The 17,882-nt window shown below is 33.3% G+C and overlaps 2 protein-coding genes across 11 annotated transcripts in view; one reads left to right on the top strand and one right to left on the bottom strand.

Annotated features, from left to right (window-relative positions):
• Positions 1–17,882, bottom strand: part of LOC117611927 (dual specificity calcium/calmodulin-dependent 3',5'-cyclic nucleotide phosphodiesterase 1) — a 128,062-nt gene that overhangs the window by 21,022 nt on the left and 89,158 nt on the right. The gene's annotated exons all lie outside the window — the stretch shown is intronic.
• On the top strand, positions 475–16,083 carry LOC117611930 (maltase 1-like). Its single transcript, XM_034340439.2, has 10 exons — positions 475–659; positions 11,152–11,303; positions 11,360–11,639; positions 12,677–12,864; positions 13,103–13,378; positions 13,646–13,885; positions 13,992–14,177; positions 14,566–14,770; positions 15,072–15,405; positions 15,695–16,083. Exons 3-10 carry the CDS (start codon positions 11,477–11,479, stop codon positions 15,774–15,776), a joined length of 1,674 nt encoding a protein of 557 aa, XP_034196330.2. The 5' UTR covers positions 475–659; positions 11,152–11,303; positions 11,360–11,476; the 3' UTR covers positions 15,777–16,083.

The raw sequence follows: 17,882 nt of genomic DNA, 5'->3' as shown, positions 1-17,882 counted from the left end.
GAAACGAAAGTACCATTTATGTATGTTTCTTATAGCTTAAAGGGGAGAGAACTAAAAGCAGGTCTTAAATCATTTAATTCATCAAAAGTGACGAAGAAAAAAGTCTTGAGCAAGTATGGAAAGTTTGAAACGACGTGTTCTTGATGAAATATTTCGTAATGAAAGGTACAGGTGAAAGCTGATCAACGGAGAGATCGGTATTAAATGAAAAACTGGTCAAATCACGTTGAATCTCAGTTTAATGGAACAGTCAGTCATTAACGAAGCTTTTATCGTCCGATAAATCTAGACAGTTGCTGGGACCGTATCCGCTTTACATATTTATTGTCAATACGAGCAGAAGCTAGGTATTCGATTTCGAGCGTGCAATTATAATCCAGTTTACGATTTTCATGATCAAACAGCGATATCGTATATCATTTACACTTAAACGCGACCCATGAATGCCAAGCAGTCGACAATGGTCAGAACATTGATCGCGACCTTGCTGGTGCTATTTCAGCGAACGGTTCGATCCTCAGGATCTCCCTTTGCGGATAAACTCAGGAAATCAGCTAATAAAAATTCTAATGAGAAACTTAGTAAGCGGCAAAAGACAAAGTTGAAACGTGAAAAATTACTTTCAAGTCACCATTGGTGCAACCAGGAATTTGGATGGGGTGAGTCAGGTGCATTGTTAATAGTGTCGAGTATTTTACAAGAAAATTTTAGCATAAAAAAAAATTTCAGAACATTAGAATTTGAGAATTTTAGAACGTTAGAATTTCAGAATCTCAGAAATTTTGAAATTTTTAAGTGTTAGAATTCTAGAATTTATGATTTTTAATTTTATGACAAATACATTACATAATTATCAGAAGCCTTCAATTCTTTTTTAATATCTATTGCATAGAATAAGCCACATTGAATATGTTTTGAACGATAATCGTGGTAGTGTAATTTTCAACCCTTATAAGACCATACAGCGTAGGTCTATATGTGGTTATAAAAATATCTTTTTTGAATTAAAATATCGAAGAGCTTTCAATTACTTTTTATTTCTTTTTCACATAACTACGCATGCCAACAATGTTGCGTGGGCGAAAATATATGAGCCCGCAGTGAACGGTTAAGAAGTCTCTTGAGACCACTACGGCAGAAAGTTGTAACGTTCTGCGTTTTCCGAACGTTTTATCTTGTTTTCATGCACAGTTTAAACGTTTTCGTTTACTGAAAGTTGCACGTACAGCTAGACTGAAATTAATTAAAAACACGGTAGCGAGGTAACGTACAGTCGCTTTGAGAATTACTCGATTACAAACAGGTTAAAATTGTTTCGTTCGTTTTGGTCAACTAAAATGTATACCATTGATGTAATTTACAAACTTATTTACAATGCTACTGGCAATTTTATTCGGACGAGAGATGACTATAAGTTGTATAAATGTTCTCTGTATAAGTGTATTAATTATACTAGCAACGTTTATTTAAAGTGTAAAATGTTTGTTATTAACATTTAATTTCAAATTTTTTAATGAAATTTATCAATCAAGGGGACCTTGAAATCCAGTCGTATATTCACCTCGATTTTATATTTTACTATTTTTTACATTACCTAACAGTGTTTGATTTTCATCCATTTTAAAGCACGTAAAATAAAATTTATGCTTCCATATGGGAAATTGTATTAAATTATATAGTAGTATCTGCAGATTTTCTGATACGAAGCAATAGTAAACAGTAAACATGTTTTTTGTTTTCAAAAAAAGTTAATACATTTTCATGTCACGCGTTCGAAGAACGCAGAACGTGGCTGTATTTTCTTCGAATCAATTTTCTGGGCAACAGAAACGGAGATAATAAAAAAATATTCAATCAAGTGGATCGAATGGCGTGAGAACGTTACGGAATTCTAAGTAAACGAGAAAACAGCGTAACTGTAGCACACTTAATGCAACAATTTTCCCCGTGGGACCATTCTTACCCTCGAAGGGAACGTTCAATCGCGAATATCAAATATTAGGAATCGTTTCCAATACGGTACACGATCGGAATAAATGCAGCCACGAAAATTCAAACGGGTGTCGGAATATCGTCAAGACGATTGGCATTTCATCGATTCACTGTTACTGGAAACACGAGTGGAAGCAATTAAAGTTGACAACGAGTGAATAATGACTGCAAATTATTAGATAAATGGTAGCAGTATTATAATCATACATATCGGTTAAATAACATAGTAAAGGCGTACTTCAACTTGGCCATTCGAACGCAGTTAAAGGTAATTTATGATGCGCTGGATTTTATTGTCTAACGACCATAGTCAGTCATAAATCAAGTATTATATTTCGTGTAGACACAGCTAATGGCATTTCTATTATAATTTTCGGATATTTTTAACAATATTTCAATCTCGAAATGAAATTGAACAACAGTAATTGATTTCAAAATTACGTACAATAAATTTTAACAAAAGAAACTGTTAAATGAATCACAAAACAATACGATATTTTAATTAAAAATGTTTGTATTTAAAAATTCTAGTGGATTAACTTGTTCAATATTCGATTTCATTTTTCCAACAATTCTGAAGAGAACTGTTTATAAATAAATGGTAGCCTTCGTGTAGAATTCGCTTGTTTTACAGGAAATCCAATTGCTTATTCAGCATTTAATTTACAAAGTAATCCACTTTCGAGGGATGAACGTGTACAATTTCCAATCGAGATGCAAATTTGATTATTAATCAATGTAACGTTTCCACAGTTGATCCGCTTTCTTGCGCTATGTGTGCATAGAATTGTGCAACTATGAAAGCTTCATTGCTAGGATTACACCTAATCTTCTGCAATAATAATCGTAATCACAATGTGCCACACTCTAAAGCTGAATAGCAATCACTTTGCAGAATGATATAGGATAATGTTTCTGACAGTCCGTTAATTAGGATATGTTAGGTTCACATCATCATTGTACCGTCATTATCATCATCTATATAGGGTTTAGAAGGCATTCATCGTATACTTCGAATAATTAGACAGAAAAGTATTAAACAAAAATTATGCAATACTCAAAAATAAAAATTGTTGAAATACTATTTTTTTGAAAGTATGATGTAATGTTATTAAAAATTGAAATAAAAATTATAGAATTATAAGAAAAACTATTCAAAATAGACTAAAATTTCAACGCAAAGTAAAATTATTTCCATTCAGCTTATTATCGAAAGGGTTAATCATTGGTTTAATCTAAAAATTTATTGAAGATAGTAGATTAGATTACTCTACTATTATCGATATTATTTGTTACGCATAAAATAATATATTTCCTAACAATATAATCTAACCTAATCCATTTTTAGTATCTGGTAGTTTCGTCGATAAATAAAAGCAAAATATTTAAGTAATTTACCAGTAATTTTATTACTTTCGTAGAAAAGATATCAAAATCTGTAATGAGAATATACTGAATCGATGATTTTGAATGTGTACTGAAGATTCACGTGTACACGGAATCTGTTTCTATGAAGACATATTCATAAGCTGATATCGAGAATTCTAATTATTCTCGTGATTTATTTGATTGAGTTCGAGTAACAGAGATCGCAAGACTTCAAGGAATCCGTGCAAAATGCCTCTCGACCAGAAAGATTAGGCGTGCCACGCTTATGATAGCTACTTGTAATCCACCCTCTCAAATTCCCTTCCCGTATCCGTTCCAGCTACTAGCTATCTTCCGGAACGAAGTATCGCTATAAATCTGTCCATGAAGATCGTATCAGAGGGTATAAACTCGGAATCTTAGAGAGCGGCATTCAAGATTGAATACGTTTCGTTGGTATTTGCGTTGATGCATCACTAGAATGTTCCTCGAATTCAACGGATGGCATTGCAATATTTCTATATTTGTTTAACGCTTTATTAAGAAAAAAATCTACCCTCCTTATAGATATCTAAGCTTGGATTATCCGACATGTATCACAAATTATATGAGTCTTATTCTTTTTATATTTCATAACAATTGCATGTTATACACATTTTTAGTTTCCTTATCAGTGGATACATTTTTTTTGTTAATTAATTATGTAATTTCTATTACTGTCTTTCTTATTATTTATTTTTCTGCCATAATCTGTATACATATAAGGATTTATATCTGGAAGGGTGTTACATTAAGCTTCCGACTGTAAAACTTTAAACCGATTAGATAAGCTACGGACTTTAATCTGGATTTAAAAGTTCGAACTCGTTCGATCTCTCCGGTGCAAATGTAAATTGATTCTCCAATCGTGAAAATATGAACTGTTGCTTCGTTTATTGAAAACTGAGCGTAATATTTTCATGAAAGCAAATAAGCAAATGAAATAACGACGAGTTTGTTCGTTTGCTGCATGATATACCCTTTTTTCCTCTCCTAAACAGATATTTTCTTTTTGATAACGCGCAAATCGATACTCTTTGTAAATTAAAAATACAATCCATACAATTGAAAATTTATATTCCATTTTGATGTTGTATAATTCTACCTTCGATTATTTACAATCTGTTTCTTTGTCTTTTAATTTTTATTCTATAAATAAAGTAATAATATTTTAATTTGTTATATTTTGGAGTAAGACAAAAAATTTTAACTTCGAATCTTCATTTAAATTCGATTTATATACCTATTTATTAAACTTAGAATTCAAACTTTGAAGTTGCCATCGATATGTATTAATCCATCCACTGGAAATTATCGATCACTTGTAAAGTTGACTTTTATAGGACCTAGTAAGGCCTTAGGTTTTGTCTAAATTTATCCGCAAGCTTGTGAGCCTGAAACTATTCAACATCTATTCAATAAGTTCGCGCAGAACCCTTTCGCATCGATGAGCCCGTTAAAAATAGCCGAGCTATAGCAACGATCGTGACGTATAACTTCAAATTGTAAATAAATGTTGTCCTTTATCCAAAAAATGGTTTTATTCAATAGATAGGCCACGATCTTGTTGATGCTTCGACACAATACATACACAGTGTAAATTTATAAAAAATAAAAAAAAAACTAAAACTTCACAGTTGCTAGTCGAAAGCCGAAAGTTTTCAAGTTGATCACGCAAACAAGATAAACGAATATCTAATTACGTACCTAGCCATGGCTTTGTACATCAACTGACCTAAGGCCGAAGTGACGCGATTAATTAAGCGACTAATTTCATATTCTACGGTGTGTTCTGTGTATTTAGGAGATACGAAAACAGTAACAATATTAGGTAGCTATACAGAATTTACATAATAATAAATCAAAGAACACTATCATTGAGATCCTAAAAATGCAAGAAGTGGACAAAGTAATGAAAACATTAGAAAAGAACAATGGTCGATAGAAGATAATAGAAAATGGGCAATGTTGGTAAAACAAAGAAGAACAGAAATTCCTTCACAGGATTAACCCTTCGAAGCAATTGTAACTCAAACTTTCACAATATATACAATGGTATTAACATAAAGTTAATTGTATAATTTTTAAATGAAGGAGGTACGTATACTGGTAGAATAATTTTTTAAAGGAACAGTGTAAAATTTAAGAAATAAAAATAACATGGAATAAAAATAGTGGTTCTCTCCATTGTACACCGCTCGAGATGAAAAGATAGTTGATTTCTCTGAACTGGACATGTTGCAATCGAAACACGAAATAATCGTCATTTTGTACCATCGAGAATACTTCTGGTTCGTGAATTTTTTGCTTCAACTCATTTAATATCCATTTCCTCTGTGACTAAACGAAATTGTTTCATCAGAACATTTCGACGAATTATACAATTCTCGAAAGTGTACGAGTCAATTTATTTAATGATCAGTCGAAGGCTGACTGTTTATCTGAGTACAAAAAATTCTATCTTTGCGAAATTGTACGTAAATTGTTGGTGTTGTGCGGAAATTGTTTGAGAAAATGGAGAATTCTTAAAGAGGGAGAGTCTGAGAGAAACCAAAGTTTTAACCCTTTAAATGTTTAATTTAATTGAAAAAGTGTGCACTTGTGTGCTTAATTATTTTTAAACGGGGGCGAGTATAAAGCGAGTATAAAGCAGTTAGTAAGCGTACTTGCTGTTATTATATCAAAATGACAAATTTTTCTAATTGTTTTTTCGTGACATGATTGGTCTATCTCATATCTCGTCGTATAAAGTACAAAAATGTAAGATTTGAAATTGGATTCACGTTGAATTTAACGCGTCCTCATTTTCTTTACGCGTATAGTTCCTGCGAACGTCGTACAAATTCTTCGAGCACCTCGAAGTTTCTTCCAAAGCGATTCGAACGCAATCAGAGTTCCTGCGAGTCGTTCAAGTTCTTCCAACTTCCTCACCGTTCGATTGCGCAAGTATCAACTAGTGATTTTCTCGTTCGAAAGCTTCACCAAACATTTCCACAAAAACAGTATTAGCTATGAGTGTTAGCAACGTTCTTTACTTGTTAACACGATACAATGCAATTGTCACGCAATGCAAGGCTTAAAAAATATCTGATTTAATTATTTTCTTGCATCGGTAGCGGAAAGAGTTAAAGAGAGCTCGTAACAATAGCGAAGCATTCGCCGTTCGTATTCCTGAAATTCCTGGAAAGCGGCAAGGTTCGTCGAATCCCCGTGTGCATCATCCCCGAGGCTCGTTCGATCGTAAAATTTCCAGCTAGAAATCCGACGTTTTCGAACGGGTAAAAACGACGAATAAAAGTGCGAATTCGGTGAAAAAGAGAGAACTGAAGGGAAAACGTGAAATTCCCGATTCAATTGTCGCGTTTCGATGAGCAGTTGTAAAAATTCAGTGCACAGACTCGTAAGCGCGACAAACCGAAGCTGATGACGCGATTCGGCGTTGAACGAGTTCGTACCTTCGCCCTTAGAAAGGTCCATTTTTACATGCTTATATTGTTACCGAGTGTACCATCAAAGTAATTTTCCCCTCTTCGACATTAGCTTCGTACGAATTAAAAATGCAAATAAAATGTGCTGAATATAACGTTGGATCAAAGACGGGTCTAGCTAGGGACCAGAGTAGACCTAAACTCCTCGAAAATGTAAAGTGACCTCCTCATCATACTATAAATTATAAGATTCTAAAATAACGCGATTTCAAAATTACAAACTTCCAAAATTCCAAAACATTAAAATTTCAGATTCCTAGAATTTCTAAATTCCAAAACTTTTAGATTTTTGAAATTTCAAAACATCAAAATTTGGAAATTCGAAATTTTCTACATTTCTAAAGACCCCCCCCCCAAAAAAAACCTATAGAAAAAACCATGTTTCTGTTCTTATCAGAGTTTTTACTATAATTTAATATTACCTTGATACGATAGCAAAATCTTATCGAGAGCGTCCTGCGATATCACATATCTGCAACACCTCGGTACAGCATTCTCTTATTGAAAGTATTCATTTAAACTATTTCTAATATGCTACTGATAATATGCTAGATAAATATTATATAAAAGTTTTACAATTCCAGCACTTTGAAAACTTGTCGTTTGATTAATCAAAGGTATGAAACTAAATGCTGCAGACTTTAGAGGAAGACAAGAACTCGGGTTTGATTTCCTATCACGCGATATACCAATTTTGAAATACTTTGAACTAATATTTAAATCTAGGCATAAAATAAATTGAGACTATTAGCGTAATGGAGGTCTAATCCCGAAAAGTTTTTTTAAAAAATTTAAGAATTTTATAAATGATTAGTTTGTGGTTCTATATTTACCAGGAATTCTTCGTTTCGTAAGTTTTATAAGTCAATTGTCTTTCGATCAATAGTTGATCGATACCTGTACATCTCGGTGCACCATAATTTCTTCAGGGAAAATCAAAGTGATAGTTGCATTTACGCAGCAATAAAGTTCGCAATACCGGAAGAAATAATAAACTTATCAGCGTTCGATAACTTATCGAATTCATTAAGTTTGTGTCATGCTACCAATGACTCTGCTTTAGTTTCAGAATAAGAGCACAATCTTTTATCGTTTTATTTACTGCAACCTAATCCCTGCTGTGATAAATCAAAGTCTTATTGTTTTTCTATGGAAGTGACGCCTTATTGCATGCATTGTCATATCCAAAACTTTTGTATGTAGAAAGGGAACAGATCAATTATAATTTATAAAATTAATTCTAAACTAAATCTTTTTTTTTAGATATTACTTTTCCAACATATGAAAATTAACACTTTGTAGCCTGAAATTTCATAAGATCTATGATACATAATTTTACGTTCTTTTCTATTTAAAATGAAATTATCAATTAATCTATATTCCATAGCTTTTAATTCTGTACTCTGTGAAATTACCATTCCTTAAAATATAATTGGTATATTATATATACCTACTAAAGAATAATAATATAAAAATCCACGTTCTGAAGTCACAAATGCTTGTCAGAGGTCGTCAGTGTTAATTCCTTTATAACAACTCTGTCAATTAACGTAACCATAGACAGAATGAAAACTCTGATTATGCGAATCGAAAGTCCTCCGTTCACCTTGGATCCACATTCAGAAGACAGTGAGTACGTCAAACGGCTCCATGCTTACGATACGAATCCGGACCAGATTCGATTAACGAGCCTTTCACTTTTTTCTTCTGCCGAAGGTAAAACTGGCCTAACAACGAGAAGGGAAGCCGTATGTATCGGTTCCCGTGTCAACCTGGCCACGTCACTTCGCTTGCCAATTTATAATCGTCGCTGAATTTCGGATATTCACCTAGACGGTAACGCGCTTGTAAAAATTCTGTTCGTCGACTTTCTCAAACTTTTCCAGTGACTGAGAGACAGCTGCGCTGCTCCCTGGAATTTTTTTTTAACCTTCATACTTCATTTGAAATGTAAATCAGACAACAAGTGACAGAATTAGGTATTCGAAGATGCGACGAACGTTTTGAAGTTGACTTTTTTAGCCCTTCGAAATGATAAGTAAACTAGTGGATGTTTCTATTCAAATTATAAACGATAGAAAAGATGATTTTATATAATATCTATAAAACAAAATTTTGTCTACAATTTTATCTCCAGAGAAAATAGAGTATTTTTAATTATCTAAGGAATTTCTTGTAATATTGCTAATGAACACTAAAGGAAATTAAAGCATCAGCCACACATGGGTGCTGAAGAAATTCAATTACAATGCAATTCTTAGAGTAGAAATTCTTTTTCTAATTGTATCATATTCTTAGTTATTACGACAGGTTCATCAATTTTAATTTTTAAATATCTTTCGCCTATCGTTTCATTGTTATGTAGGAAATAAGAGATGTATCGGCCGACGTTTCCAGGATATTTTGGATTCCACTGATAAGGGCAGGGAGATCGCAAGGGTTCGCGACGTGTTCGACGCGTAAAAATCGACATTCGGTTGACGACAGTAGACGAGACGACGACGTTCGGGTGCAGACGTGCCCTTGCGACCCATGACGAATTCGCGAATAATAATTTTGTTAATAGTTTTAGTTTAGTGTAGTTAGTAATTAGTTTAAGTACCTTGATAAGCTAGTAAAACCTATAATTATAAAATCTAATCTTCCTAATAACTTTCTAAGTGCTAATTATACATAATATCAATGGTATTTATACCATTAACCTAAACATGTGTATGCATGGTATACACGTGTATCGAAATACAGATAACGGATGTCGTTTTTAATCATTAAAATACGTAGTTGGGCTCAAGAGTGAAAAACGAGAACTTAGAAACTGAACGGGAATAGTAAAAGAAGATGAAAGTTAAACAGTAAAATAAAGTAGTGATTGTAATTTTAATCTGAATAACTCTCAAGCAGAGTTGGGGACAATTGTTTAAATACACTCAAAAAGCAGTAAAAATTAAAATATGTACACGAGTATATTATTCAGAAATATTATTTCATTCATTGTCTATATCACGGCAAAAGTATTCAGTATTTACATTCAAATTCGTTGTAAGCAAAATGCTAAAAATTTCATTAGATAATATCTTGATTTTTACGAAATCTTATCTAAGTTACGTGTCTGAATCATGGAGGCTTAAGCCTATCATGTATTAGTTTAAAAATAATTTAAAAATATTTTAAAATAATGTATTGATTTTAAATTAATTTTGAAATAATTAAGATTATCGTGTGTTTCTTTGAATCTTATTCGTTAATGATTAAAAGAAATTTGTTCATGTTCAATAATTGTTCGTAACACAGTTATTTGTATATTTCAAATACTCGTATACTTTGTATCTAATACGAATACTTTTAACTAGGTAAATAGAGAAATTCCTCATAATCTGAATGCTTAATGAATTTCTATATGGAAATTCTACTGTCACCTAAATAAAAATAACATACCTAGCAGTCAACGTGTTAAAAGTACAAGCATCACTTCTAAAAGTGACTTTATCATTTATTTTTCCGGACACGAAAGGAATTCAGATTATATGTAGAACTTCAAGTTACTAAAATCAGCGAACGTGTTGTTCGTGTTGAACCGTCTCTCGTCGAATTGTTTCGACGTATCACTGAACAAACTTTCAGAAGAGTTTGTCGATTATTTCTTGTCAACTTGCTGCGCTTTCTTTTTCCTGGCGAAGCATGTGCAATGTGGAGCAAGATTGAATGTGTCAAGTTGAAGGACACGCGATGAATACATTAATTGCGAACGTACACACATACTGTACTATACGCTACTTCAAAGTAGTAAAAGATGTAGGCGGATTCATCTCTCTCTTTTGTAAATGCAATGATGCATCTGCTTTTAAAGGAACTACATGTGCCCTTTATTTATCATTCAATTCTTTTTACCACTTTACGTACAAAGGTAGAAGCAAAAGTACATGCACGTGTAGGTACTTGGAAAATGGATACAGTCGCGTGACACAGAAAAAATTCTACCAAAAGTTTTGGGTTCCTTTTGAGCGTTAACGGATTAAAAAACACGTATAACTGATTGGGCTAATAATTTAGTCATAACACTGTAACTATAATCATACGCATCAAACATTTACTGCTTCATAATAAAGTGTATTTTGATTGGAAATAATTCTCTTTCGCGTAAAACGAGTAGAAGCCGAAATTACTTATCATAAAATGTTTATATCTCGATTCGTCTGCAATTTACAGAGAATCGGGCAGGTTATACTTATCACAGAACTATTTATTACCATAGTCAAATTTACAGGCATACGAAAGGCATAACGAGCGTACAACCGTAATGGATATCATGCAGTTATGATATATTAATGCTGTGGAAGTTCCATTAGTGGCACCAGAATTTATATTGTCTTATGTCTTATGATATATGCCTTATGACACGCTTCAAGCAGAAGTTAGGTAATAATGATAATAATAATCTTCTGCAAAATATCTGACCAAAGTAGTAATTACAGTACGTGACAAGTAAATGGGACTTTGAAAAAGTATTGTAAATAAGTATAGCGTTCGTTTTTACCGTCGAAGCTCATATATAAGGGAGCACCGTGATCGCACACCGCACAATTCAAATCATGAAGACCACCACCAATCTCGTTGGCATCGTCGTGTTTCTGACGGTCGCTTTCGCGTCCGCTGAGATCAAGAATAAAGGCTGGTGGAAAAATACTGTTTTCTACCAAGTTTATCCTCGAAGCTTCATGGATTCTAATGGCGATGGTGTAGGTGATTTGAAAGGTAAGATCGAATTCTTTACTCTCGAACGACGTTTTAAGTAAAATATACGTAATTCATATCAATTCAATATTTAATAACATGATTACGTTATTGTATAGAAAATTTTTATTGTCTTTAATAAGTTTTACTAAACGAGTTCAGAATTTTGTAAAAAAGAAAGGAATTAATATCGTTATTGTTAAATTGCACTTCGGTGATTAATCCTTTCGTTATTGAAAACCATGAATCATTAAGAAACAAGAGAATGTCTACAATGGAATTACCTTTTTATTTTAGCTATGATCATTAATGTATTAATTTCCGTAGGTTGAAAGGATATAATTTTTAAGATAGTCCTTCCTATTACAATCAAAGTGAAATTTAGATAGGTCACAAGGCATAGCAGAAGTATGCACTACTTTAAATAACTTTACTAGAATCCTCGTTCATATGCTTCTCTGGATTACATTCCCAAACGCATTTAATTTTATCAGCACTTGGCACTTGTCAACGAATTAAACTACACATGGCAACTATCAGTAACTAGGATGCAATCTCAAAAAACTGATGGGTTCCGAAGAACTGTGAACACAGCTTTCATAATCTCCATCCTTTGTTCAAGTTTCAATTCGGATTATAAATTAAAAAAAAAAAATCTTTCTAAAAGTAATTTCCTTGTTAGCATTGTATTTGAAAACTGATTCCTTTAGAAAATAATATTGAATATCGGACTTTTCCAATTGTAGCTATAGTAGAGGCCTATTATTATCTGCCAGACGTACTATCACCAATATTGTGAAATATTTCGATATGCTTGTGTTCACCTATTGCATTCGAATTGTTTCGTTAGCTGCTTCGGCGAGAGGGGAAGAGGCGAATTTGTTAAGTTCGCGTTTCCCAATAATTTTCCCCTCTACAGTCGTGAGCGCGTAAACTCATATGGAGTCTACTGTACACAGCTTTTATTTTGTCAAAAATTTTGACATATCCAATAATGAGATTATTGATCTCACATACGGATACTGATGTGACATACGGATTATTTTCATTTTCGACAGGCATAACGAGCAAACTTGACTACCTCGAAGATATCGGAATAAACGCGGTTTGGCTGTCACCGATTTACAAAAGTCCCAATGTTGACTTTGGATACGACATATCGGATTTCAAAGCAGTCGATCCAATTTTTGGAACTTCCGCTGATCTTAAGGAGCTCGCGATGAAAGCGAGAAAGAAGAATCTAAAGGTACGTAGTATCATATGTATCGGCGTGAAATGTCCCGTAAAATTGAAATAAGTAGACAAAATATGATAAGAAACAGCGATGGGTATTCGATACCCTTTGTTGTAAGTTTTCGAGCAATTCATATTTCTAATCAGGTACCATGATAACACTGTTCAACAGTCATTTGCAACGTTCATTAGAAAATTCTTTTACGACTTCAAAAATTTTCTATTTGAAATATTGGTTTCTTAATTTTTAGCTTGTTTTGGACCTCGTTCCCAACCACACTTCAGACGAACATAAGTGGTTCCAGTTGAGCATAAATCGCACTGGAAAATATGCAGATTATTACGTATGGCATGACGGTATCGTAAATGAAACTGGAGAACGCCAACCACCTGATAACTGGAAGAGCATTACTGGTGGGGTGGCTTGGACTTGGAATGATCAGAGAAAGCAGTTTTATTTTCATCAGAACTTTAAACAACAACCAGACTTAAACTACAGCAATCCTCATGTACAACAAGAAATGAAGGTATATGTACATTTGTATGTAAATTTTAAATTACCTCTTGCTGTCCTGCTAGCTATTTTCACAGTCCCTGGCGCGGAATGTTATCGAAAGTCTGCTGTATTTAAAATATATTTCAAACACATATATGTATGTATGTACATGTACCTATATATACATAGAAAGACATGCGATTATATTCCATAAAAAATGATGAAATTAAATGTTTATCTCTAGAATAATATGTATACATCAAAGATTGATAGTTAACATCATTCCTTTGCTTTTCAGGAGGTTTTGAAGTATTGGTTGGATCAAGGAGTAGACGGTTTCCGAATTGATTCTGTATATTTCATGTTCGAGAGCAACATAACGCAAAACGAACCTTTAATTAATGAAACATACGACCCAACACTTTACTACTCTTACAATCATATTTTAACGAAAGACCAGCCTGAAACGTACAAATTACTGCAGAGTTGGCGAGATTATGTGGACGAATACTCTAGGCAAAGAAATGAAACAGAGAAGGTGACAAAAAGAAAATTTTCTACTTCTTCGATTCCAGTGAAATTTTATCAGGAAACTTGTTATTTTCCGAATGATTCAATATTGAAATATCTGTTTCACCCGACAGGTGATATTAACGGAAGCGTATTCCAGTTGGGAAAATACCATGAAGTATTACAGATATGGCTCGGATATTCCGTTCAACTTCTTTTTCATAACACAAACAAACGCTAACTCAACGGCGTCTGACTTTCGAAATATTATAAATAAATGGATGCAAATGATGCCGAAAAGGCAAGTGGCTAATTGGGTGGTATGTAAATTATTTAACACATTCACTATCACGGGCGCACTAATTGTGAGACTTGAATTATTACCGGAATACTATTGACGGGCTAACACCCGATGATTAGTCCGGTCATATCCCTGCGAACTGAGAGTCGTCAACATTCGTTGAGTAAACGAAATAAGTAAAAATATATATTTAAACGAATTTTTTTTCTTTCAATCATTCGACTGTATTAAATTCGCTGTGTAATCATCAATGACCATTGCAACAGTTCAATGCATTAACATTATCGTCACATATGGCACGCATCTACGTTAATAGATCATAGCTAACGCGGTTGTTGTTCATAAGTCGAACATTTCAATTTTAATAAAATTATTTTACATTCGATAAAATATTCACGTTTCTGCAGATGGGAAATCATGATCAAAAACGTCTAAGCACACGTTATCCTGGCAGAGGGGATCAGATGATAATGTTGGAGATGATCTTGCCTGGTGTAGCGGTTACTTATAACGGAGAAGAAATCGGCATGGTGGACTACACCGGACTCGAAATATTCGATTCTCGTGATAGCTCTCGTACACCATTCCAATGGGACGACTCTATGAATGCAGGTACGAAGATTTAGCTAGTATCTGATTTCCAGAAGTATGCGAGGAGCTGAAAGTATCAGGCCGGGTTGTGTAAAAATTGGTTGAATTAGGTAAATCGTGTTGGATCGGGTTGAGTTCTACCTGATACTCGGGTACCCAAAATTTGCGGGTTCTCGCGCAACTCTACTAATTTCATACTACGATATTCTAATTTTGAACGAAAAGGATATCGTGGAATTATATTATCCCTTTCATATATAATTTGATCAATCTTGAAAATTTGAGATTCAATGTATCGTCTGCAATTAAAATCTACCTGCAGGTTTCAGTAATGCCAGCAAGACGTGGCTACCCGTTAACAAAAACTACAAAACTCTGAATTTGAAGAAGCAGAAAACGGATGCCGTGTCTCATTACAAGCTTTACAAAGCATTGATTACTCTGCGAAAGAGCAATGTACTCCAACATGGCAAGCTGACCACGGCAGTTTTGAACAACGACGTATTGGCTGTAGTACGGAGTATCAAAAAAGAAGCAGTGACGCTTTTGATAAACTTCTCTTCAAAAAAAAGCGTTTCAGTTGATCTGAGGAGTATGCTGCCATATACCAGTGCTACTGTAATCCTGAGTAACGTGGGTTCCAAAGTGCAGTCAAAGTAAGCAAATTATATGGATCCTAATTAATATTCGTGTTGAGTTAATTAAATTAGATTAATTATTTGATAAATCTGTCCGAATGCTTCGAATTTAAGTTATGTTCAATTTGAGAACTTTTAGAAAATTGTACTAGCGTAGGATTCTAAGAATTTTACCAATGTTTCTCTGGAATTTGTTGCAATTAACTTATGATAGCAAAACAAAAATCACGTCGGGTGGGTTCAAAATGGAATTAATTTTGATATATTGAAAGTCTAAAAAACGTTCCTTTCTACTGTTGTGTTTCAGCACCAAGTTTGCATCATCAAAGGTCACTCTTCCTCCAAAAGTGTCAATGGTGCTGCATTCGGGCTCCAGAAAAGCCAACTAATCTGTTCCGATGATTTTGGTGTTGGCACTTGGTTCGTACTTCCGGTCGTAACAGAAACTCATTCGGGTTACGTTTGTAAATGCCCTTATCTAGGTATCGAGTAAAGAGGCTAATATTATTGTTACGACGCGATGGAAAACACTGATTAATGTGCGCATCAAAAATCGTCGTGTTCCTACGGTACTTAATCACGTCAATTTCCTAACGATTAATTCTTAAACAAGACACGATCGTGTTTATCGATTATTATTTATTGTGTAGAATAAGAGGGAAAATTATTTAAAACGATACAAATAAACGGTGTTGAATGATGCGTATGGTGTGATTTAGTATTTCTCCTATAAAATCTCTTCTTTCTAACATAATTAACCCTAATGACATTATTTCGTTCATGTATTATTTTAATGAATCGGTAAGTACAAACTAGTTTGCTTTGTAGCATTCAAAATTTCGGCACTAAATAAGTAATGATATTAACGAGTTTACAGATTTTTTATAGACGTTTAAAGCCTGCTTCTTCTTGATATAAAAAAAAAAAAATTGGAACTTAAAATGTTCGCAGGAAGAGTTGTTCGAAACTCTTGCTGCGGACACGTGATTAACAACCCATCGTGTTTTCACGCGAAATTCGTCCGCAGTTTAACTTACTCTCTGAGAAGGTGCACGGTGAACTGTTTACTTAGGTAACTTTAGTGCATATTCACTAAATAGAAATAAAAAAAATTCTACCAAACGTTTTGGGTTCCTTTTGAGCGTTAATGTATTAAAAAACACGTGTTACTTATTGGGCTCATAATTTAGTCATAACACTGTAATTATAATCATACACATCAAATATTTACGGCTTCATAATAAAGTGTATTTTGATTGGAAATAATTCTGTTTCGCGAAAAAGGAGCAGAAGCCCAAATTACTTATCATAAAATGTTTATATCTCGATTCGTGTGCAATTTACAGAGAATCGGGCAAATTACACTTATCACAGAATTATTTATTTCCATAGTTATTAAATTTACAGCCATACGAAAGGCATAACGAGCGTATAACCGTAATGGATATCATGCAGTTTATTAATGCCGCGAAAGTTCCATGAATGGCCCCTGAATATAAGACACGCCTCAAGCAGAAGTTAGGTAATAATCTTCTGCGAAGTATCTGACCAAAATGGTATTTAAGGTACGTAACAAATAAATGGGACTTCGTAAAAACATCGTAAAGAAGTATAGAATTTTGTTATTAATAAATTGTTTGCACCCCGATGTATTAAAAAGAAACATTCAATTTCGTTGATTGTTTAATTAATTACATGTTAAAATTTTATATAAGGTATGAACTATCAATACTATAGTATAGTGTCTCAGAATCCATTGTTTTACACAATCACGGTCAAACTGATAGCATTGCACATGAAAACAAATGAAAACTTTCGATGATTATTGTTTCTTCCTTCACGTTAACTGCTATCAATGATAACATTATCATTAATCAGAAACTTATTATCTTGAGAGTAAATCAACAATGATCAATAACGTTTAGAAATTTCAAATACTCTGTTCCTCTATTAATTTACGTTAAATAATGTTACCGATAAGACTACCACCAACAGTCCAAGAATTTAAAAAAAAAAAAATTATTTCAATTTTGTTAATCAGACTAATTTTTCGGAGATCATTGGCACCATTTCAAAAGATATAGTTTCGAGAAAGGTGCATTAGGTTTTTTATACAGTTTCGATGAAACTAGTTCTATTAATGACTATGTATTTTGTCAGTTCAGCAGTATACAAGAAATCTTTTTTTTTAATATGACATATGTATGATTTTTTCGACATAAATATGACATATTGTATTTCTATTTAAAGCTGCTTATGAGCAATAAAAAATGTTTACACTAAAATCACGTATGTTTACCTTAATTCGTGCAACAATGTAGTGGAAATTATTTATGAATCAGTTTAATATTAATTCACATAATTTCAATAGAAATTAGTGCACATTATTTGACGTAACTAGAGGCTTCTTCTGGAGTAGGCCAGGTTCATTTAAAAATTTTCGAATTTTCGAATCTTGAAATTGTAGAATTTCAAGATGATAAAGATATGCCGGC

Source organism: Osmia lignaria, chromosome 10, assembly GCF_051020975.1.
Source record: "Osmia lignaria lignaria isolate PbOS001 chromosome 10, iyOsmLign1, whole genome shotgun sequence".
NCBI lineage: Eukaryota > Metazoa > Arthropoda > Insecta > Hymenoptera > Megachilidae > Osmia > Osmia lignaria.
Note: the sequence above shows the minus strand (reverse complement) of the source record. Positions and strands in the feature narration are given on the sequence as shown.

What these genes read in the sequence shown, in the direction of transcription:
- LOC117611930 (XM_034340439.2), top strand. Translation starts at nt 11,477, where the DNA reads ATGAAGACCACCACCAATCTCGTTGGCATCGTCGTGTTTCTGACGGTC. An exon ending in ATGTACAACAAGAAATGAAG is followed by an intron (nt 13,379 to 13,645) that starts GTATATGTACAT and finishes TTTGCTTTTCAG; the next exon opens with GAGGTTTTGAAGTATTGGTT. An exon ending in GGACGACTCTATGAATGCAG is followed by an intron (nt 14,771 to 15,071) that starts GTACGAAGATTT and finishes ATCTACCTGCAG; the next exon opens with GTTTCAGTAATGCCAGCAAG.